The sequence below is a fragment of the Ochotona princeps genome, chromosome 11, assembly GCF_030435755.1.
Source record: "Ochotona princeps isolate mOchPri1 chromosome 11, mOchPri1.hap1, whole genome shotgun sequence".
NCBI lineage: Eukaryota > Metazoa > Chordata > Mammalia > Lagomorpha > Ochotonidae > Ochotona > Ochotona princeps.
Window position 1 is genome coordinate 11,130,243 of NC_080842.1, and position 25,167 is coordinate 11,155,409.

Sequence of the window (25,167 nt, forward strand, 5' to 3'; positions counted from 1 at the left end):
AGCCCTGCTTTTTGCATGTACTGGCATGTACTGTGGCCCAGCCAGAATCATCCCACATCTTATCTGGCTCTTGTACACTACCATGGGTCCTGCAGCTTAGCTCAGTCTAACCCCTCCTTCTCCCTATGCCCACTTCTGTGCCTTGATCAGCCTTGCCCAGCCCCCTTGCTTTAATGCTTACCAGTGAGAGCTGCAGCCCGCCGGGGAGTGTCCATAATTTCCCCACCAGGCATGTTCCCAACCTTGGATTTTGCGCCTACCAGGGAGTATTGCAGTCTAGTTTGACATGACTCACACCAAGTTCTAGCACTTGCCAGCAGGTGCTGTGGCTTGACTGGTCTGCATCATTGTGGAACTCACTCTCTTTTTTAAAGATTTATTTATTTTTATTACAAGGTCAGATATACAGAGAGGAGGAGAGACAGAGAGGAAGATCCTCCGTCCGATGATTCACTTCCCAAGTGACCGCAATGGACGGTGCTGCACCGATCCGAAGCTGGGAACCAGGAACCTCTTCCGGGTCTCCCACGCGGGCGCAAGGTCCTCAGACTTTGGGCCATCCTCGACTGCTTTCCCAGGCCACAAGCAGGGAGCTGGATGGGAAGTGGAGCTGCTGGGATTAGAACCGGCGCCCATATAGGATTCCGGCGCATGCAAGGTGAGGACTTCAGCTGCTAGGCCACTGCGCTGGGCCCACCATTGTGGATCTCATGTGCAGCTGCCTAGCCCAGCTTGGCCCACCCCTAGGCTGGCCTGCCTCCACTCCCAGCTCTCCTGTTCACCAGTGGAAGCAACAGCCCAGCAAGGGAGTAGTAAGAATTTCCCCTACCAGACCTGCTCCCTTCCCCAGGTCTTGTGTAAGGTAGCAGTTGCTAGTCCATTCTGTGATGGCTGCCTCTAGTCTCAGCATTTGCCAGCAGATATTACAGCTTCACTCAGCTCAGTCAGCCCCAGTCTTAGCTCTTGCTGGTGGGTGCAGCAGCCTAACCCAATCTGGCCTACCTCCCAACCTGGCTGTCATTTGAACTTGCAGGTGTTGTGGCCCTGCCCTGCCTGTCCTATATTCATTCTGGCTCTCATGAGTGCCTGCAGGTGCTGGAGTCTAGCTGAGTCTTACGCGACCCTAAACCCAGCTTACATGCATGCTGATGCTGTTGGGTGCTGCAGCTTTGCTCATGCTGGTTCACACCCAGCCCCGGCTCTCGCACTTACCAGTGGGAGCTGTAGCTTAGCAGGGAAATTCCCAAAGTTCTCCTATTAGGCCTATTTTTAGCCTTGGATCTTGCATGTAGTAGCAGACGGTGGCGAGCACTGTGCTTACTAGTAGTACATGTAGGAGCCTGGACTGGGAATGCCTCAAAGTTTTTTTTAGGGGGATTCCCCTGAACAAAATGGAGGAATCAAAGCATTAATCAAAAAAAGATGGAAAATGGAGTAGATGAATCAACCACCTCAGCTTTATGCTTCCAGCGGAAAACTGGACAAGGGGAAACCCTAAGATGGACTATGTCAATCAGTGGATTCTGCACCGGCCTCATCATACCTGGACTGTTGCTGATGATATGTTGGAGCTTCTAATTGATCGAGGTGACGCTCTGCTGGCTCTGCCTACAAACCTGAGAGGGCCTCCCTAAGAGGCCGTTGAACTTGAACTGGTGAAGTGGGATGCTGGACTCTGTATGGTGTAAACTTTTAATTAGGGAATCTCAACGGAACTTGAGCTGTGGTTATGCATCAAGGTGAAGGAATTCATGATGGGGGAAGGGTTTGGGGTGAAGGGGGGGAATCCCAGTACCTATGAAATTGTGTCATGTAATGCAATGTAATTAATGAATAAATGAATATAAAAAAAATCAATTGACTATATATGATGGATCAGTTTCTGGACTTATAATACATTTGTATTTATGCTAATATCACACTGTCTTGAAACTGTAGCTTTAAAAAATGTCTTAAGCGTGGGATTGGCATGAGGTTTAACTGACTAATCCTCCACCTGCAAGCACTGACATTTCATATGGGCACTAGCGTGGGTCCTGGCTACTCTGCTTCCCATCTAGTTCCTTGTTTGTGGCCTGGGAGAGCAGTAGAGGATGGCCATACTCCTTGGGACGCTGCACCTGCATGGGAGACGTGGAGGGGCTCCAGACTCCTGGTTTTGTACTGACTCAGCTCTGGCCATAGTGGCCATATGGAGATCATATCAGTGGATGGAAGATTTTTCTGTTTCTTCTTCTCTCTGTAATATGCATTTCCAATAAAAGTAAATAAATTTTTAAAACAAATGTCTTGAATGAGGTTATATCAGTCTTTAAATTTTGTTCTTTTGAAAGATTATTTTAATTGCTTTGGGCCTTTTGCTTTTCTATGTCAATTCTAGATTTACTTTTTTGAGATACTATGTAAATAGTTAATGGGATTGTCATTGTGTTGAATTTGTATGTCATATTGGGAGAATAGATAACAGCCTTGAGACACTTCATCCATAAGAAGGATTTACCTGTCCATTGACTAGGTCTTCTTTCTCTAAGCAGCATTTTACAGTTTTATATCAGTAATACTTCATATTTTTTGATATGAATATAAATGAAATTTTAAAAAATTATGATTACTTGTTAATATTGAGAAAAAATTGCATGCTGAATTTGCATACTTCAACCTTGGCAAATCAGTGATTAGTTATGCAGGATTTTTTTATAGATTAGGATTTTTGCAAACAAATGATCATTTTGTCTATAAGTGAAAATAGTTTTCTCACCTACTTCTACCTTCCCTGTTACACATTGATGAGGACTTCCATTACAATTTTCACTAGTATTGTTGGGACTGTATGTCTGCTTCCCAATCACAGGGAGAAAGCGTTCAGTTTTTTTCCATGAACCACTTTGTTATCAGTAGGATTTTCTTTATGATATTATTATTTGCAAACAATAGGATTTTTCTGATATCCTTTGCCATATTGAGTATGTTTGCTTCTATAATCACTTTGGTCAGAATTTTTATCCTCAGTGGATACTGATTTTTGTCATATTGATTTTTTTTAACATTTGTTATAAGATCACACACAGACACATATATGTATACATTAGTTAATTGAACTCTCAGTGGTGATTTCTGAAGGTTAAACAAGGCCTTGTTTTCCTGGGTTGATTGTTACTTGCTTATAATATATTCTTATTTACTAGATTTGAATTATTAACTTTTTTGTGAAAACTTTTGTTTTTAATGATTATTTTTATTGGAAAGGCAGATTTACAGAGAGACACAGAGAGAAGCATCTTTGGTCCACCCAAGTGGCTGCAATGGCCAGAGCTGAGCTGATGCAAAGCCATGAGCCAGGAGCCTCATTTCAGGCCTCCCACGCAGATGCAGGGTCCCAAGGCTTTGTGCCGTCCTCTACTGCTTTCCCAGGCCACAGGCAGGGAGCTGGATGGCAAGTGGAGCAGCTGGGACACGAAATGGCACCAGTATGTGATCCCAGTGCAGGATAGGCAATGATTTAGCCACTGAGCCGGGACCAAGCCCTGTGAAGACTTTTTTTTTGCATGAGTAATCAGAAGTGTACTGGTTTATACTTTTCTTTTAATGTCGTTGTCTAATTTTTAACTATGGCAGTCGAGAAATACTCGTTCATCTTGTGTTTCATCAGAGAATTTGTGCAGAGTCAGGACTATAGCTCCATTCAATGTTTTGTTGAACTTCTCAATGAAGAGAAGTTGTTTTGATAGATGGAGGCCATTCAGGTTTATTTTTTTTTCTTGAATCGGGTTTGATAAGTTGTATCTTTCAAGAACTAAGTTGCTACTCATATTATTTTATTCTTTTAATGTTTGCATCTGTATGCCATCTTTTTGATTTCTTTTTTATCTAAGATTCATTTGTTACATTTGAAAAGTATGGTGACAGGGAGAGAGAGAGGTTGATTTTTTTTATCTGATGCGACAATGTCAGAGGCTGCTTCAGTCAAGCCCCGAGCCGAGAGCTCCATCTGGATCTCCTATGTAGGTGGCAGGGGTCCAAGTACGTGGGCCATTCTCCACTGCCTTACCAGGCACATTCAAGGGAAGCTGGATGGGAAACTAACCAGCTGGGACTTGAATGTGACATGCCAATATTGAAAGCAGCAGCTTAGCTCACTGTGCCACAATGCTTCCCATTTCTGCCTCATTTCTCATACTATTTTGTGTTTTTTCATGACCAACCTCAATAGAAGTTTGTCAATCTCATTGATATATTCAGGTAACTAGCCTTTACATTCTTTTTATCCCTCATAGTTTCCTGTTTTATAGTTTAATGAGTTCTGTTCCTATCTTCATTATTTTTTATTCCTCTTATTTTGGGCTTAATTAAAAACTCTTCTTTTTAAAGTTCTTAATGTGGGCACCTGGGTCATTGATTTTTAATGCATGTTTTAATGCATGCTACTGATTTTGAATATGATTTCATTATGTTGTGAGAGCATGTATTATACGATTTGAAACAATTTATTGCCCAGAATATGACCATAAATTGTTTTTGGCCCAGAATATGGTTTATCTTAGTACATGTTTTATGGATGCATCAAAGAGAACGTGTATTCTGCAGTTGTCAGGGTGAGCGCTCTATAAATGTCTGTTTAATCAAGCTATTTGATCATGTTGCTCCCATCTGTCTGCTCTTCTGTTTATTTCTGTTACTCACTGAGGGAAGTATTAAATCTCCAGCTGTAACTGTTGATTTATTTATTTCTTCCTTGTGTTCCATACACGTTTGCTTCAAGTATTTTCCGGCTCTGTTCTGTACACAAGTATTTAGTACCCTTGTGTCATCTTACGAGTTGATCTACTTACCTTTTGCTTTGCTGAGCTCATCTGAGGAAGGCACTGACTTGGTTTTGGAGTCTGGCAGCACTCAGTGTTAGAAGTTCCATGTAACCCTTTTATATCCTAGCCAGCACAGAGGGTTTAAGTGTTGTTTTTTTCTTGTGAATACAATCCCTGCAAGCCAGAGACAGGGACAAGGAAGGAGATGCGGAGTGACACAAAGAGGGGGTACTATGGCAACCAATGCTAGACGTCACTGATTGTTTTATCTGTGGGACTGCTCTCCTGTAATGCTACATAAAATGTTAAATGCCTCTGTAAAGGAAGAAAAGAGGAAGGATTTCTAACGCCCCCACACTTTTGTGGTGTGCATGTGTTCATGTAAGTTTCCTCTGGGTAACTGTAAGGCAGGAGATGAAAGGTAGCCAAGAGGTATTGTATCAAGTTATGTCTGTGTGCGATGTGTTAGATCCCAGACAGAGCTAGAACAGGAGACCACCTATGCTGAGATCAGGAAAGATGGCGTGGCAGGTGTTGGACGCAGTCCATTCCTGAGAGCATCCAGATTCCCCAATATATTGAGGTGTCACACTCCAGTATTCAACAGTTGTGACAGGTGATACCATCGTTGTTTCCCCCAAGTCCAGTTAGTAATAGAATTCTCTCAAAAATGTGGGTCAACCCAAATCTCTGAGCGACCTCCTACAAGAGGTTTAGCAACAAGTTCCAGATCGCCCAGCTGTGGCTGGTCTCAAAGCGGTGACCAATGTACATTCTCTTCCTCCTGTATAACCTGCTCTTTATTCTCATCCCTCTTGATTGGTGTTTTGGTCTTGGTGGCTTGCTTGGTGGGGTGAGCCAGTTATTGTTGCTCTTGGGAGTCCAGAGTTGCTTCCACTCCCCCAGGCTGTGATTGCTGTAGTTGAACTTCCACATGCACCACTGTGTGTGGATGTTATACAGTCCCTGACACACCTGATTGTTAGTTTGTTAGTTCTTGATTTTCTTGCTCAGCTACAGGTATGAAGAACTCAGAGTGCCTAGGTAGTAGTTGTAGTTTTATAGATTTAAAAAAAAATTATGTTTTTTTAATTGGAAAGTCAGATTTACAGATAGTAGAAGATACAGAGAGAAAGATCTTCCGTCTATTGGTTTACTCCCCAAGTAGCCTCTATGGCCAGAGCTGAGCCGATTTGAAGTCAGAAGCCAGGAGCTTTTTCCGGGTCTCCCATGCCAAATGGCCAAAGCATTGGGCCATCCTCTACTGCTTTTCCAGGACACATGCAGGGAGCTGGAAGGGAAGTGGAGCAGCTGGGATACGAACTGGTGCCCAGTGGGATCCCAGGGTATGCAAGGTGAGGACTTGAGCCACTAGGCTACCACGCTGGGCCCTGTAGTTGTATAGATTGAGGTTCATTTGGAGCTTTACCGTGCTCGTGATGGAAAAGAATACCTTTGGCTGACATTCAAGGACATGTATACTATACACCTGCCTGTTATGAGCTTCCACTCTGTGGGTGCTTTTTACTAACTAGAAACCAAGGAAAGCCTAAGGTGCCAGGGTTGAGAAACACATAATAGGCAACAGCATCACCGTGTGTGTTCATATTAGTTGGTTCCACTTTCATGCTTCGTTCCTAGAACTTTCCAGTCTAGCTGTTTACGAGAGGACAGCTGCAAATACGGGTGATCAGTTTAATATATCCATAGAATTCTGTCTTTGAATTGGTCCTTGGGTTGAGCCATCCATGTTATTCTGCAGATCTTTGAGGCCAGCATCTTCTGAGTAGTGGGGTACAGAGAAGAATGAGTAAATGTTGACTCTACTATTATATTATCTGTTGTCACGGTGTCATGTGTCCATTTTGCTACTTCCTTCACCATGCAGTGTGGGTTAATGTTGTACAGATTGTCATGTTGCTCAAAAAGGTGTTCTGTAACTTCTGAAAGTTAGTCCTGGCAGAGAAGGAATGGAGGACAAAAATGTCAAGCATCTGTGTGTAGAGTAAACACCAGTTTCAGCAAATACAGATGGTTGGTCCTTATAGAGTGAATGAAAATTAGTCTCCTCAAAGAATGGTGCTGTATCAACAGGCTCAGCACCTATAATCATGGTGGACTTGGTAAGAATTCAGCAGTGGCAGGAATGGATTCTATCTTTAAGAATAGCAGACAAGAGGACTCGCAAGATGGCCGACATAGGAGGAAGACTGTGAGAGAGCTCACAGACAGAGAGGGCTAGAACGCGACAAAAGCGTAAGTGGAGCAGCATAGAACTACAGGGAGAAGAACGTGAAGTTCCCTGGACAGTGTGGAGCCAAAAAAATCCACACAACTCGGAAGAGCAACCAGGGAAAAACAAAGCAAAGGACAGGGAAGACGACTTTCCGCTCCTGACCTGCTGAGTCACCTCTGAGTGCAGACGCTGAAAGCCGCCGACCCACCCAAAGACCGACCCGCAGACGCTGTGGCCGTGAGGACCGGCGGTGATTGGGACCCGCTGGCATCTGCTCACCCTGGTCACCAGGACTCGCCAGGACCTGCCCTGCTGCGGACACCAGGACCCTGAATCACCAGGACCCACCGGCATCTGCCCACCCTGGTCGCCAACCCCCGGGACCTGCACCAGCCGCAGCCTCCAGGCTCCATCGCGACCCGCGGAGACCAGCAACGGACGCAGCAGTCGGGAGACGCACCGGCGGCCAGGATTCCCACCAGAGGAAGAGGCAGACTGCAAGAACCTGAGGTTTGAGTGAGTTGGGTGGGGACAGTGGTGGGTTGGAGGCTTCGGGAGTTGGCCCCCCAGGGGCACGGACAGAGCCTGAACACAATTGGTGCTCGTCTCCCCGCCCCTCCCCCCCCCCCCCAGACTCCAGCCTCTAGAGACACAGGGCGAGTGCCTTGAAACTGCCAAAACTGTGTCTGGGAGAAAGGCAAAAGGCACACTGGATAGTCCCCCGTGCCTTTGCGGTCTGGCACTCAGCTGGGCGGTGCTATCCCACAGGAACCCAAGCACGCCTCTGGGCTGGGCAGTTCCCTGCTAGCACTGGGGCGGTCGGTCCCCTGCAAGTGCTGGGGTGGGCGGGCCTGCGCAGGAGGCGTTTCCAGAGAGCACCTGGAACACCCCACGCCCTATAGTCCCTTGCTCCGAGCCCTGTGATCCAGTGCACAGGGGGCACGCACAGAGAGTGCCTTCACTCCCCCACGCCCTGTGGTAGCATACCTGTAGGGGACGAGCTGAGAGTGCGCTTTGAATCCGCTGGGCCCTGGAAGTGGCGCCCTGAGGTCCAGTGTTCTGGAGACGCACCAAAAGTGCCTTGAAAATTCCCACACCCTGCTACTCCACGCCTGCAGACTCCGATCTCTACAGGATAGTGCTTGGAGACCCCTCAGCACACTGGTGCCTAGGTCTCTCAAAAAAGAAACACTAACACAATGGGAAGAAATACCAGAAAAGGTAATGATCCAGATGAGAGTGCCAACACCCTACCAATAAAGGATCGAAAGCCAATGTCTATTTCGGAGATGCGAGATGAAGACATAGAAGATCTACCAGACAAGGAATTCAAAAAAATAATGTTAAAATATGTCAGAGACAATGAGAAGAATTGGGAGGACTTCAAGGAATTCAAGAATCACATAGCCTCAGAAATACAACAAATGAAAAGTAAAATCCTTGACTTAGAGCACAAAATTGAGAGCCTAACCAACAGAACAAATACAGCAGAAGAGAGGATCTCTGAAACGGAAGACACACAAAACGAACACACCCAGTTCATTAAACAGCTGGAGACAAGTCTGAACAAAGCCAATAAGACCATACAAGAAATGAAAGACAACCTCAGAAAATCAAATATTAGGATTATTGGCCTTCCTGAAGGAGCGGAGAAAGAATCAGGAATGCAAATGGTGCTCGACGAAATTATACAGGAAAACTTTCAAAACACTTGGAACATGAATCCAGCTCAAATCCAGGATGGTCAGAGGACTCCCAGCAGATATGACCCAAAGCGATCTTCACCCAGACATATGGTGCTCAAGTTCCACTCCAACGAAGACAAAGAAAGAATCCTGAGACAAGTACGAAGCAGTGAAAAGATCACATACCGGGGAAAACCAATCAGGATCACGGCTGACTTTTCTGAAGAGACCTTACAAGCAAGAAGAGAATGGACAAAGATCTTCCAAATCCTGAATCAGAACAACTGTCAACCAAGACTATTGTACCCAGCAAAGATCTCATTCATATTTGAGAACGAAATCAAATACTTCCACAGCAAAGAGAAATTAGAAGAATATGCCAGCACAAAACCAGCTCTACAAAATCTCCTTAGAAATGCACTAATTCCAGAAAAAAAGGAGGTGAATCATAAGCAAAGATGGCAAACAGGAAGGTCTCCCCACTAAAGTCCACACAAGGAAGGGCAATAACACAGATATCAACACCCACAAAAACAAGTATGGCAGGGCAAAATCACAACCTCTCAGTTTTAACTCTCAACACAAATGGCCTGAACTCACCAGTCAAAAGGCATAGATTAACAGAATGGATTATCAAACAGCACCCAACTATCTGTTGCCTACAAGAGACACATCTAACCAGAAGAGATTCGAAGAAGCTGAAAGTGAAAGGTTGGAAACAGATATTTCATGCCAATGGACGAGAAAAAAAGGCTGGGGTAGCTGTCTTAATTTCAGATGATGTGGACTTCAATCTGACACACATCAAAAAGGACAGGGAAGGACATTATATATTGGTGAAGGGACTGATCCATCAGGAAGTAATTACCATTGTGAACATATATGCACCAAATTCAAACGCACCTAGCTACGTGAAGCAATTACTCACGGACTTAAGGGGAGACATAGATATGCACACAATAATAGTGGGTGATCTTAACACCCCACTAACAACTATAGACAGATCAACAAAACAAAAACTCAACAAAGAAACAACTGAGCTCATACAAACAATAGAACAACTGGACTTGGTTGACATTTATAGAATTTTTTACCCTAAGGCCACAGATTATACATTTTTTTCAGCAGTGCATGGCACCTTCTCCAGGATCGACCACATGATAGGACACAAAGCAAACCTAAATAACTTCAAAAAGATAGGAATCATACCATGTACCCTCTCAGACCACCACGGAATGAAGCTGGAAATCAGCAATTCAAAATGCCCCAGGAAATACAGAAACTCTTGGAGGCTGAACAATATGCTACTAAACGAACAATGGATCAGAGAAGAAATTAAAGATGAGATCAAAAAATTTATGGAAACCAATGAAAACTCTGACACAACATTCCAAAATTTGTGGGACACTGCCAAAGCAGTGCTACGGGGTAAACTCATCGCAATTGGAGCTCATGTCAAGGCCCAAGAGAGGTGCCAAATACAGGAACTAAACACACACCTCCAGGAACTGGAAAAACAACAGCAGAAGAGCCCCACACACAATAGGAAACAAGAAATCATCAAAACAAGGGAGGAAATCAACCAGATAGAAATAAAAAAAAACATACACAAAATCAATGAATCAAAAAGCTGGTTTTTTGAGAAGATAAACAAGATAGACACTCCACTGGCCCGACTGACAAAGAAAAAACAAGAGAAGGCAAGAATTACCAGCATCAAAGATGAAAAAGGCAACATAACAACAGACACCGCATCCATTAAGGCCATAATTAGAAATTACTACAAAGCACTGTACTCCAACAAATCAGAAGATCACCAAGAAATGGAAAAGTTCTTAGACTTCTACCACTTGCCAAAACTTAGCCCAGAGGCAACAAACGACCTGAACAAACCCATAACTGAAGTAGAGATTGAATCAGTGATTAAAGACCTCCCAACAAGGAAAAGCCCAGGCCCAGACGGCTTCACTCCAGAATTCTACAAAACATTCCGAACAGAGCTGACCCCAATCCTCTACAAACTCTTCAAAACAATAGAAAAAGAGGCAACCCTTCCAAACTCATTCTATGAAGCCAACATTACCTTAATCCCAAAACCAGACAGAGAACTAACAGAGAAGGAAAACTACAGACCTATCTCTTTGATGAACATTGATGCTAAGATTCTCAACAAAATCCTAGCCAACAGAATTCAAAAACACATCAGACAGATCATTCATCCAGATCAAGTAGGATTCATCCCTGGAATGCAGGGATGGTTCAACATTCGAAAATCTATAAATGTGATACACCACATCCAAAAACTGAAAAACAAGAATCACATGATAGTATCAATAGATGCAGAAAAAGCTTTCGACAAAATCCAACATCACTTCCTACTAAAAACCCTAACCAAGGTAGGCATAGATGGAAAAATCCACAACATAATTAAAGCCATATATGAAAAACCCAACGCCAGCATCATACTGAATGGAGAAAAGCTGGAACCCTTCCCACTGAGATCTGGAACAAGACAGGGATGTCCACTTTCTCCACTACTATTCAACATAGTCCTAGAGGTACTCGCTGAGGCCATAAGACAAGAAAAAGAAATCAGAGGAATCCAAATGGGAAACGAAGAAGTCAAGCTCTCACTATACGCAGATGATATGATTCTTTATGTAGAAGAGCCAAGAGACTCAATACAGAGACTGCTAGAACTTGTACGAGAGTTTGGTAGAGTGGCAGGGTACAAAATTAATGAACAAAAATCAACAGCCATAGTGTATGCGAACAGCCCCAAGATGGAAAAAGACTTAACCAGCAAGATACCATTCAAAATAACAGAGAAAAGTATGAAATATCTGGGAATAAATCTAACCAAAAATGTAGAAGACTTATTTGAAGAAAACTACAAACTGCTTAAAAAAGAAATTGAACAAGACCTCAAAAGATGGAGTAACATCCCATGCTCCTGGATAGGTAAAATCAATATCATTAAAATGTCTATACTGCCAAAAGCAATATATACATTCAACGCAATCCCAATCAAATTGCCCAAAACATTCTTCATGGAACTGGAAACAATGATCCAAAGGTTCATCTGGAAGCACAAAAAACCACGGATAGCTAGAACTATCCTGAAGAACAGGAAGTTAGCAGGGGGAATCACAGTTCCGGACCTCTGGACATACTACAGGGCAGTGGTTATCAAAACAGCGTGGTACTGGCACAAAGATAGAGAGGAAGATCAATGGAGCAGAATAGAAACGCCAGAAGGAAACCCACACAGATACAGCCAAATAATCTTTGACAAAAAGACAAACGACAACCCAGGCAAATGGGAAGGTCTGTTCAATAAATGCTGTTGGGACAACTGGTTGATAGCGTGCAGAAACAAAAAAATAGATCCACATCTCTCACCATACACTAAGATCAGATCTAAATGGATAACAGATCTAAACCTACATCCAGAAACCTTCAAACTTTTGGAAGAAAATGTTGGAAACACACTGGAACACTTAGGGGTAGGCCCTCACTTCCTAAAAAAGACTCCAGATGCAGTAGAAATCAAGACCAAAATAAACAATTGGGACCTCATCAAACTAAGAAGCTTCTGTACAGCTAGAGAAACAATCAACAAAGTAAAAAGGCAACCCACAGAATGGGAGAAGATCTTCGCACACGACATAGGTGATAGAGGGCTAATATCCAGAACATACAAAGAGCTACAAAACAACCAAAATGTCAAAACAAGCAACCCACTCAAGAAATGGGCACGGGAAATGGGCAGACACTTCACAAAGGAACAAACCCAAATGGCAAATAAACATATGAAAAAATGCTCAAGTTCCCTGGCAATAAGGGAAATCCAAATTAAAACATCAATGAGGTACCATCTAACGCCAGTAAGACTGGCCCACATGAATAAAAGCACCAACGACACTTGTTGGCGAGGTTGTGGGGAAAAGGGAACCCTACTCCACTGCTGGTGGGGCTGCAGGCTGGTACAGCCTCTATGGAAATCAGTATGGAGAATATTCAAACAACTCAAATTCAACATACCGTATGATCCAGCAATAGCACTCCTAGGAATATATCCAGAACACTTGTTCTATGAGAAACCAACATGCACTCCTATGTTCATAGCAGCACAATCAGTAATTGCAAAAACATGGAAACAACCAAAATGCCCATCAACAGAGGACTGGATAAGAAAGCTATGGTTCATCTACTCCATGGAATACTACTCAGCTATTAAAAAAAACAAAATGCAGTTCTTTGTGGCCAAATGGGCCAAACTGGAAACCATAATGCTAAGGGAAATGAGCCAATCCCAAAAGGTTAAATACCACATGTTTGCCTTAATTTAAGATGATATGATGTTATGTATAACATGTTATGTTTTGAATGTTATATGTTGTGTATAAACTAAAATTGAAGTATAGGTGAGGTGGTCACAGAAGGTGGCTGGGAACCCGCATTTACTTTTAACATATTGGTTACTCATTACTATGTCAATTAATTCCACAATGATGTCAATTTTTGCTGATGGTATGTTGGAGCTTTCAATTGACTGGGATGATGCTCTGCTGGCTCTGTCATCAGACCAGAGAGGGTATACCTAAGAAGCCGTTGAACTTGACGGGACAATAAGATGCTGGACTCTGTTTGGTATACGCTTGCAATGGGGAAATCTCAACTGAACTTGAGCTGTGGTTATGCAACAAGGTGGAGGAATCCACCATGGTGGGAGGGTTTGGGAAGGGGTGGGGAGAACCCAAGTATCTATGTAACTGTGTCACATAATACAATGTAATTACTGAAGTTAAATAATAAATAATTAAAAAAAAAAAGAATAGCAGACAAGACATTTTGGTTCATGCATTACTTTTATCTTTGCCATAATGTCTTCTCGGTCACAGCCCCATGGAATTAGTGTTGAAGTGATAAAAGGAAAAGGCTGGCTGACATTCAAGGACCAGTCAGACCATGGACCTGCTTGTTGTGAGCTTCCTCTCTGTGGTGACTTGTTGGCAAGCATTTCCATGAAAGTTAGCTGGAGCAGTGTTCATTCTGAATTCAACAGGGCTGTTGGTTTTAGGTCTGCTGTCTTGTGTGTGGCAACCCCCTGCCATCTGCTATGATAGATCTTGTTTGTGTGAGAGGTCAAAAAGGTGAATGCAGTGGGGTTGTTGTGGGGTTATGATGAGGAAAGCCTCCCGGTCTGATGGGGCATTGATCTTTTCAAGGTTCTGCTATTGACTCAGACTTAATATCTCCAGCTTGCTCAAGTTTGAGGTTTAACAGGATCTGACTTGAGTTTTCTTAGGCCACAGATCAGTGAAGTTTGTAAGGTCTGTCCTAGTTGCAAAAGGTAACTTCCAGATAAGTGGAAACCAAGGAAATGAATGTGGGTGGATTTGTAGACACTTAAAAGGAACTGGGTAGGCACAGGGGAACATACCTGTAGTCACCTGGTTATTGTGTGCTCACCCTAAGCAGAGGGCTGTGGTGGAGTTTTGAGTCCCTGGTAACAATCTCAACTCCAACTCTCTGTCTAAAAGTCTTTTGTTTTCCTTATCAGGTGACCAATTCCACAGAAGTGGCCCCTCTAAAAGTAGAGTTAAGGGCTTGAACTTCTACCATGGCAGTTGCCATCCATTTTCTCTTTGCAACTTCTCCCTTTCTGTTATGCAATTGAACAATAGTCTACTTACCTTGATCATCTCTCTCACCTGTAGAAATGCCATGATTCCTGTTGAATTGAAGCAGTACCTGTTGGACATTGCTGTCTTTGATAGGTGCTAGTATCTGGTCTTTCCCACATTTTGAAATCCCTGTTGTTTTAGAGTTCCTGGTCCCATAGGAGTACCTGTAAGAAACGTCTGAAGGGCTGTGTTAACACTAAAGGAGATGTATTCTTGGTTCCCTCAGGGAACCTCACCTGGGAGATGGTTTTGGGTCTTTTATGGTAAACCCATTCCAACTCCTCTGATGTTTTGAGCTTCCTAACCAAATATTCTGAAAGAGCTCTGGTATCCTTGTTGTGTTTACAGTGGACTTTCAGTGTCCAGGACCAGTTTGCATTTTTCAAGAGCCATTCTACTAACCATTAGGACCATTTTCTCACGCTGTACCATAAATATGTCCCTCCAGGTCAACTTCTTTTCAAATCTAATATCTGCTAAACTAAAAGCTTTCTGCTGTCTCATAGATGTCAGTTGTTAGAAGTCACCCAACCAGATGTAGCTTGGGTCAACATTTTTCTTTTTTTCTTTTTCTTTTTCTTTCTTTTTTTTTTTTTAAAGATTTATTATTATTGGAAAGCTGGATATACAGAGAGGAGGAGAGACAGAGAGGAAGATCTCCCATCCGGTGATTCACTCCCCAAGTGAGCCGCAACGGGCCGGTACGCGCCAATCCGATGCTGGGACCAGGAACCTCTTCCAGGTCTCCCACACGGGTGCAGGGTCCCAAAGCTTTGGGCCGTCCTCTCCTGCTTTCCCAGGCCACAAGCAGGGAGCTGGATGGGAAGTGGAGCTGCCGGGATTAGAACCGGCGCCCATATGGCATCCCGGGGCTTTCAAGGCGAGGACTTTAGCTGCTAGGCCACGCCGCCGGGCCCAACATTTTTCTTTTTTAAAGATTAAAGATGATGTTGTAGGTATTTTCCATGAGTTTTTGAAATTGGAATGATAAAGTATGAAAATATGGAAGGTTTGTAAGGATACCCTTAGAAGACCAGATAATGTAGAGCTGTTAATTATTTGAGTTTAAACTCAACCCAGTAGACAATCTGTCTTAAGGTTAATAGGATTTGTTTTCTAATGGGAGCTGCTTGTATTAATTTTTCCTTTTTATGGATAAGTGGAAAGAGTGAGGGAATAGAGAAAAAATACGTTACTCTGTTTCCTATATGCGAACCATTCATGTCTTTTGATTTTTTTTTTCTCAGCCTCTTAAAGTGTCGATCTTAGAGTCCCAGAGTATCATAGCTGAAAGTAACTTAGCACTCCCTAAATCAACATCTGTGAAGCCACAGAAGCCTAGCATTTCCATCGGAGTCTTATTTCGTATTACATCTTTCTACTGAAATACTCCTTACGATCCTCCATGCTGCCTGTCTGTTCCACAATATACTTCAACACATTAATAGTAGTTATTTTTAAAGTTCTCACCTGGTATTTCCATTATGAGTCATTTTTTAAAAAAAGTCTCAGCCTGTCCATTTCTTTGTCTGTCTTCTGACAGTATCCTTCTGTTGCTTTGTATGTATCATCTTGTGTTTTTTTGGGGTTGCTGGACATCTTGTACCAAACTACAGACTGAGGTAAATAGCAATTACATGTGGAGTAGGCATCCTTTTTTTTTTTCCTGTGAGACCGATCATCTGCATGGGATAGAGTCAGATGCTCCACATTCGAGGTGGCTTTGGGTTTTGTGTGGCTGTTGCTGCTTTCTGTGCTCCAGAGGCTTCAACATTTTCCACTAGTCATAATTATTCAATATCTAAGCCCTGCTATTTCCTACATCAGAATGGGGTGCTCAAGGGCTTTTCTCGGTGCTTTTCCTGTACCCTCACTTTATTTTACAGTTCCTGTATGGCGATGCCACAGATGAGGTCTCTTCTCTGTGTTCGTTCTCTTCTTCCAGTAAACTGCTCTTGCGAGGCCCATGCCAGGTGCAGGATGGTGTCTGGGTTGTCTTAGCGGCCCCAGGTTTAGGCAGGCTCTGAATGCCTGGGCTGTGTGTGTGTGTGTTGTGGGGGGAGACTTCCAGTGTTCTTGTGTTGCCTTCCCGGGATGGCCAAGCTCTGCCTTGTGTCTGTGGTTCATTTGGATAGGAGTGAGTTTTGTGTCTTCCACCAGCGGTAGGTGAATTTCGATATCACTGTAGGTTCTGAGACTCAAAACTATTTCCAGGTTACCCTCAGTCATGACAAAGATGAGTGTGTTTCCCATCTCCTCTCAGGATTACTGGTTTTGTTCTTGGGATCAGGGGGTGGCGGGAGAAGGGTGTGTGATTGCTCTGACGGTGGCTTAGGGCTTTTGTCATGTGCATGGGAAGGGTCTGTGAAGGTTGAAGCTGACCAATACCCCTGCCTCCTCTGTCCTGCATCCAGCAGAGGACACTTTTCACTCTAGTGCCTTGCTGCCTCCTCCCAGTCTTCTTTCTTTCTTTTAGATGTTATTTATTTGAAAAGCAGAGTTACAGAGAAAGGAAGACACCACACACACACACACACACACACACACACACACACACAATATCTTCCCTCATCCTCTGCTTCACTTCCAAAATGGTCACAACAGTCAGGGCTGGGCCAGACCAAAGCCAGGAGCTTAGAGATGCTTCTGGGTCTCCCATGTGGGTGCAGGAGCCCAGGCACTTGAACCATACTCCACTGCTTTCCCAGGCCATTAGCAGAGAACAAATCAAAATTGAAGATGCTTGGACTAGAACCAGCACCCGTGTGGGATGTGTCAGTGTCCCTGGTGGAGGCTTAACTTGGCTATGCCATAACATTATCCCCACCCCACCCTCACCCTGTCTTCCTTCTTGGGCATTCAGTGGAGGTCCACAACAGTGCTTTTGGGTGAATTTGAGCTCTTTCTATACCTGGGACTCCCGGCTACTCTTCTAAGTTGACAGGGTAGTCCATATGTCACCTTGAAGAATTCATTAAAATTTGAACTGATTTCTCGTGTGATGGCCACCTTTCTCCTCAGTTCTACCAAAGGTGAAGTAAATGACATCCATCACTCTTTGGAAAGGTTTGTTACTCCTCAGAATCCAGTTCCCTGTGAGACTCAAGAGAAGTTATGACTTTGAAAATTACCTGGCATTTTCTCATTGTTAGTTAGGAGCTGTGTTCTCTTTGGAAGCAAAATCTTTTGAAACCATAAGTCAGAAATAGCTTGTTTTTCTGACTGTTCCTGCAAATTGGGAAACTTAGTAATTTCTGAAAAAGCCATGACTATTCCATCAAACAAACTTCTTTTAGGTTGCATGGTGAGGTTTTTCTGGTGGAATAATACAGTTAGAAGGTTCTATTTTGTCAGACTCTTTTCTCTGTGATGTCATTCTCAGAGGAAGCCACACTGTTGGATGGACTCTCAAACATGTAGGCATGGAGATAGGCTTTTTTATGTTTTTTTTCTCATAGGAAGCAGTCAGGGTCAGACAGGCCATTGATGCTATAGGATCGACACAACTGATTAGGTTACTGGTGATTCATTGTCATGAAAAAGCTGTCCACTAATTTATGCCACAGCCCTTCCAACGTGGGTGATTATGTTATTTTTATGGTAGGTCTAGTTCATCTTTTGTTTAGACAGAGACATGAGTGTTTATATTGAACCCAGAATTCCCCCCTGTACAGTCACTTGGTAGCTATCTGCTTCTGAACTTCAGCAGGTGGACTTTGGCATTTGCATCTTCCAGCCAAGAAAGTTAAGCTGTGGACCTTCTAAAGCTGCAGGTTGGATTTATATCTTGCCTCTCCATGCTTAGTGTTATTTCGATTTTAAAAAAGGAAAAGCTCTGTACTAGTTCTAGACCTGTGGAAGCCAATTTCATGATCATCTGTCAGTGGTTCCCAAGAGAACAGAGGATTTTGGGAACTCAATCTTCCCTGCTTTTTTTTTTTTAATTATTCCGTTTTTTATTTGAAAGGTTTTACAGAGAGGAGAAGGAGGAGAGATAGAGGGAGGAGTCTTCCATTCGCTGGCTTACTCCCCAAGCAGCCACAACAGCTGGAACTGAGTTGATCTAAAGCTAGGAACCAGGAACTTTTCCCTTGTCCCTCACACAGGTAGATACAGGGTCTCAAGTACTTGGACCATCCTTCACTGCTTTCCCAGGCCACAAGCAGGGAGCTAGATGGGAAGTGGGAGAAGTTGGGATTCGAACCGGCGCCTGTATGGGATCCTGGCACTGTAAGTTAGAGGATTACCCTATTGAGCCACCGTACCAGCTCCTGCTTTTCATGCTTTCCTGAACAAATTAATCAGTTATTGCATGTTTTCATGTAAATGTCCCTTCAGATGCCTAAAACAAGCTTAATGTTCACTCAAATTTAATTTTTCCTGAGCTAAACACTCTTTAGTATCTTCTTCCTTAAAAAAAAATAAAAGTTTAATTTATTTGAAAAGAGAGTTTCACAGAGAGGAAGAGGGCTTTCCCCTGCTGGTTTGCTCCCCTAAATGGGCACACAGTCTCCTCTGCCAGGCCTAAGACAGGAGCCAGGAACTCTATCAGTGTCTCCCATTTGGGTGGCAGGGACCTAGGCGCTTGGTCATCCTCTGATGCCTTCCCAAGCATATTAACAGGGAGCTGGATTGGAAGCAGCTGCTCCAATAATGGAGGCTGGCATCATAGGGGCAAACATGTCTTATGTTCTTATATTCTCTGTAGGAGTTTTAATGGAAAAAAATGTTTTTCCAACCATGTAGATAATCCTGAAATTGTTATATTTCCAAATTGATTTCTTTGTTCTGCCTTCTAGATTTTGGAAGATTCTAACCCCTGTGAACTCATCACATTAATGTCATTATTTTCCCATTAAATTTTTTTGCTTTGCTTTTAAAAAAAGGTGCACATGCATACACATTAAGGAATCAAACAATTTTACAAGGTTAATGAAACAGTCATCCTCTGCTTCCTCCCTTCCTTCCCCCCGTGCAGTCACAATAGGTGGCTAATTAACCGCTCATTTGATTATTTACACATACCTGATATTTCCAAATAATATGTTTATGCACTGTTTATTTGCTGTTCAGCGTTTATGCAATTGTGTCTCTGTACTTACTCAGAGAAGAGCTGGCATGCTGTTTCTTCCCCCTTACCCACACAGCCTTTTGTTCCCTTCTAGTTAATAATTGTCTTTGATTCTCTCCCTAAATATCTGTAACCAGTTCAGCCTTTGTTGATGGTTTAAATCTCCTTCAAAGGCTCTCAGTGCTGTCACTGTGATATAAACATAGTGGATAAAGCCAAAGCTGGAATCCCCAGTGGGCACCGGCTACTCTACTTCTGATTCAGGTTCCTGCTACTGGCCCAGGGAAAGCAGCATAAAATGGCTTAAGTGCTTGGGACCCTGTGATCCATATGGGAGACCTGGAAGTTCTTGGCTCCTGATTTCAGCCCAGCCCAGCCCTGGCTCTTGGAGCCATCAGGGGAATGAATTCGTAAATGGAATCTCTCTCTTTAGAGCTCTGTAACTCTTTCAAATAAATAAATTTTAAAAAATTTCAAGAAAGGCTTGTAGATATTTGAGACATCCAGCCTATTTTATTTTGTTGGAGAGCTCTCTCTCAGAGTCCTCTGCCTGTGGCCTGTATATTCTGGATGCCTTTTTACTTGGTGTGTAACACTAGCTGAGAACTCCCTTTCGCATCCCTTGGAAGAATTTACTTCTCTTTTTAATGTTGGCTGCTCTTCTTGTGTGCTGAGGCTTGAGCAACCAACGTTATGGGCGCAGGTTGCAGGAAGCAGGCAAGATAGTCTTATCCTCCAGCATTCATGAACGCACCGAAGTTTCTGTTCCTGGTGCACCTGTCCCTCCAACTTTGCCTGTTTACCTGGTTGGAGATCTGGTGTGTTTCATTTTAGCAGAAAATAAACCTCAACTCGTTTTTTTTTTGTTTGTGTTTTCTTTTGTTTGTTTTTTTTGTTAGGGAAGAGGCTGACCCCTGGCCATGAGGAGTAGAACAGATCTGGGAAACAGCCCCCTTGAATAGGTTTTCTAGTGAAGCATCTTTATTTGTCATCCATTGCTCACGCCCAGGAGTATCTGGTGCCTCTGTGTCTCTGCAGATGATTCCCACCACACTACTGCCTTATCATTCAGTTCAGTTTGTAAAAATCTAGTGTTTTACTACTTGTCCACATGATTTCCAATTTCTAACGCTTTCCCATTTTCTCACCTCCTTCTTTTCTCTCAACCCTTCCTGGTTAATACCTTTTGTGAACAATCCTTTTACAATCATTTTTATGGCATTTCAGGGGGGAGTGAAATTGTGTGTGTTCAGCCTGCCATTCTGGAGTCTGTCTGCTTCGTTCTCTTTTTTTTTTTTCTTTTTATTTATTTTTATTATCTTATTTATTTTATTATCTTTCTTTTATTTTTTATTCTTTTTATTTCCTTTCTCTTTCCCTACATTCCTACCTCTCTGAGGAAATTATTGAATGACCACATCCTGAACTTGGACTCTAATCTGGACTGAGAGGAGCTGCTGAATACAGCCTGCAGTGGATCGGGGTAGAACTCAAGGACTGGTTCGAGAACATGGGAAAAAAACCTGCTAGTGTTAGGGTTAGTTGAGCACAGTGGATAGACAAGAAGAACAAGGGATTTAGATGTACATATGACAGTGTAGCTAGATGTAAAATGATTGTTGTAAAAAATGTGGGTAATGGGAAGAGGTGTGTGGTATAATGACATATAAATGCCCAGAAAATGAGAACACATTTTTTCCACACATACATTTAAATACTAAGAACTGCATTAAAATGTTTATAAATTTTTCTTAATTGGTAGTGGGAGTGGGACTACAGGAATAAATAACTACATACTTGAACCAGCAAATAGCAAGGAGAATAAAGCTGGAGAAGCTTTGTAAGATGAGGAGGTAGTATCTATTTAATATACTTGCTGTAAAAATTAAACAAGAAAATCAATGCAAAATGCCCATCAGAGTCTAATGCCAAGAATATTTTCAATAATTGTTAGATATGTTTTACTTTCCACTGTCAACAATATAACTATTGGGATTCTGTGGAGTGAAGATATTGGGTATTGGGAAAGTGTGTACTGGGTTATGCTAGTGTGACATAGAACTAGAGCTTTTAATTGCGTTTCTCCTTTCTCTCAATGCAGGGCTTACCACGCAAAACCTGGAAGGCAGAAGTCAGCCACCTGAGCTGCCCGGAGCCTACTATGTTTGCTTTCTCGCCCGTGAGCCGGCAGGCTCCGCGGTGGCACTCTTTGCGAGAGATGTGGATACCAAGCTTCCAGCAGTCGAAGAAAGAAGCCCAGGCACTACGGTGGCTGACGGATAGGAATCAGAACTTTTCAACTCAAGAGTTTTGGGCCTTAGTGTTCAAGGACTAATTTCAGAAAGGATGACGATGACACACACGAAAGCCTTCTTGGGGCTTCTCTTCTAGGTTGCCTTACTAGTTGAGTGTAGCAGCTATTGCATTGACTGTCGTTTAGGAAAAGAATTAATTGCTGCTGTACTCATAATGAGCTCAGTCAGGTCATAGATTTGCACGACTGTTAGAGGTTGTCACTATATTTTTTATACCAAGAAGGTAAATGCTTCTGTGGACACGGATCCTCTTCAGTGTACTTGTGTGGACCTACATGCTGACTACCTTTGTAGCAACTCATTGAGGTAGGTGAGTGGAGGCACAAATCTGTGGATTTTTGGTACTTGACCATCCATAGCTTATTGGTATTTGGCCAGTCTAGTGTCCTGATGCTCAGTGTGAGCATGAAACACATTGGTTCTTCGCAATGATACCAGCCATCTGTTGGCTTCCTGGCATGTAAATTAATGATAAAAACTGTGTCAAGTTCACTTTCAAGTCAAAACAGCATATGTGTGTCTCCCTTCTGCCTCATAATCTCAGTCACCTCTCCACCCTTTTTAAATTATTGACTTGCCTGTGGCCTTCCCACATTTCTCCTCCAAAGTGAAATGTGTTGCAAAGGTGTGACTCTTCCTGTGTGTTTTGCTCAGTTGCAGCCAATTGTTCCTTATACTGCTGAGCAGAATAATAAGACTTGTAGGATCCAGGCTCGACACCCTGCGTGATTTCAACATCGCTGACAGTACAAGTGAATGCCTCCAGCCACTCCAGTTGTGTTTGGAGCTGATGTATCTTCTGTTGGGATGATGTCTAGTCAGTCGTACCCGGAAGCCACAGACCTTCAGTTTGTGAACACTGCCTGTCCTTTGTGATCTTGTCACAGAGAAGATTCAGCCATCTTGTCTGGAATATCTCCTGGAGTCCTGTAAAAAACAAGAAGTAATAAGGTTGGATAGCCTCTCTTCCCATGCAAGGGTAGGGAGGCTTCTGGATTATGCCAGCAGCTGCTGCCACCTGAAGGGTTATGGCTTCTGAATTCTTTGTTGGTACCGTGGTCCAGAAAGAGTCTCTAATAATCACTGATGTGGTATAAATTCTGCTAAAGACCATATTTTAAGTTGTATGCTAAGTGAAGTGTAATTTTTTTGGAACCTTCCAAGGAAAGCTCAAGAAATTATTTATGCCACTGGCAAGATACTATTATAGTTTTGATTCTTCACCGTAAATGCCTGAAATAGATGCCCAGTGCTTTTATGCTGCCTATATGTCCCAAACCTCCAAGTGCCATGTGATCTTGTTCTGAGTTCTTGAGTGCACAGATGAAATTCTGCCTTGGCTTTTCTCAAGAATGTGTTCCTGACCTCAAACCAGTGGTGGTTTAATGCAGTCTGAAGATTGTGTGTGTGTTTGTGTGGTGGGGGGTGGGGTAGGGAGGAGGATGGAGAAGGGAGTATTCCATGGGATGGAAAATTGAGTGGATTTCAAAGAAAATAAATGATTTTTGAACTCTGAGCGCTCACAGACTTGAGAATTTTTTCATTAAAATCTGTTTTTGTAATATGACTTTATTAATAAGTCGGTGCACTATAGGTTTTGACACCTGCTATTACAAGAGAGGAGTGTGTCCTCAGTGTAGCAGGATCCTTACCTACAATGTGGTAGCTCTATTTGTTGAATTTCATGTAAGGCCCCTCAGTTTATTTTATCTGTGTAGAGCCCATCATTCCATACCTTTCTCTTATATTTATTTACTGGAAAGGCAGAGTTAGAGAGACCTCCCATCATCTGTTTCACTCCCCAAATGACCAAAACAACCAGGGTTAGGCCATGAGGATGCAGGTTCCTAGGGAATTAGGTGATCTTCCACTACTTTCCCAGCCACATTAGCAGAACCTGGATGGGAAATGGGGCATCCGGGACATGAACTGTTGCCCATTTAGGGTGCTGGTGCTGCAGTCTGTGATTTTAATCCATGCTGCCATAGCACCAGCCCCTATATATCTTTCTGTTGACTGTAGGACAATAGCCAACTCCATAGGTGGCTATGAAGGACATTGCGACAAAATGACATTGTTTCTAGTGCGTCAGTACATTTCACTTGGCTTTGCTCTTCAAGAGTCACTTTTAAAGCAATGACCACATAAAGAAAGGCCTTTTCAGGAGTGTTGGAGAAAATGGTTAGTGGTGTTCATCAGTAGTCTTCACTTCCTCACTGGAAAATGGACGCAGTTTTGACTTGGTTGCACAAAAACTACATTTCAGAATCTGGATGCTGACTTTTGTCACTATTAAGAACTAGATTTTAGTGCCCAGCATGATGGCTCAGTGGCTAATCCTCACCTTGTATGCATTGGGCCCCCATATGGGCACTGGTTCGAATCCTGGCTACTCCATTTCCCATCCAGCTCCCTATTTGTGTTCTGGGAAGCAGTAGAGGACGGCCCAAAGCCTTGGGACCCTGCACTCATGTGGGAGACCCGGAAGAAGTTCCTGGCTCCTGGCTTTGGATCAGCTTAGCATTGGCCATTGTGGCCACTTGGAGAATAAATCAGGAAACAGACGATCTTTCTTTTTGTCTCTCCTTTCTGTAAATCTGCCTTTCCAATAAAGAAGAGATACATCTTAAAAAAAGAATTAGATTATAGAAACTGATGTCAGTGAGGGTCATGATCATTATTATTAACTGATTGAATGCCTTTAGTACCCAATATGCTACTCAAAAATAAAGAGATGTAGGCACAAATGACTATCATTCCTCAGTCTCATCTTGTATACTGTGCTTGAGAAAACCTACTCAGCATCTACAGACCACTGTGTGAATCCAAGCACAATAAAAACATGAACTTGAAATGGTGGGAACAATATTGTGTATTCTAGAAAGTCACTAGCAGGTAGCTAGAGCTGTGAGGTAATGAATTAAGCCGCTGTGTGTTATGCTAGACTCTCGTAAGAGTGCCAATGGTACTCTTGGTTGCCTCACTTTCCATCCAGCTCTCTACTAATGTGCCTGGGAAAACAGTGGAAGATAATCCAGGTATTTGGGTCCCTGTCACTCTGTGGCAGACCCAGATGAAGTTCTAGGCTTCTGACTTTAACATGGTCCATCTCTGGCTCTGTTGGCATTTAGGAAATCTGCCAGTGGTTGGAAGATCTTTTTCTCTTTGCCCCTCATCCTCTCTCTCTAACTCTGCCTCAAATAAATAAATAAATAAGTCTTAAAGTCATTAGGGCATAATTTCTACTAAAGATAAAAATTTGTTGACAAAATTTGTCTTCATCTATTCATCTATTCAGACTGCTAATCAGAATATCATGGACTGAGGGCCTTGCAAGCAACAGAAATCCATTCCTCGTGGTTCTGGGG

At 43.0% G+C, this 25,167-nt stretch overlaps 1 protein-coding gene across 2 annotated transcripts in view; it reads left to right on the plus strand.

Annotated features, from left to right (window-relative positions):
- FUT10 (fucosyltransferase 10) overlaps positions 1 to 25,167 on the plus strand; it is a 439,987-nt gene that overhangs the window by 59,091 nt on the left and 355,729 nt on the right. Inside the window, exon 5 of one of the 2 annotated variants that reach the window (XR_009246242.1) lies at positions 21,586 to 22,105. Coding sequence is in view for 1 of the 2 variants with exons in the window: in XM_004592706.4 (XP_004592763.2) it covers positions 21,586 to 21,819 (234 nt within the window). In the remaining variant the exon portion in view is untranslated. Of the gene's footprint in view, positions 1 to 21,585; positions 23,316 to 25,167 lie in introns of those variants that run through there. The other variant, XM_004592706.4, reaches the window with a different exon arrangement.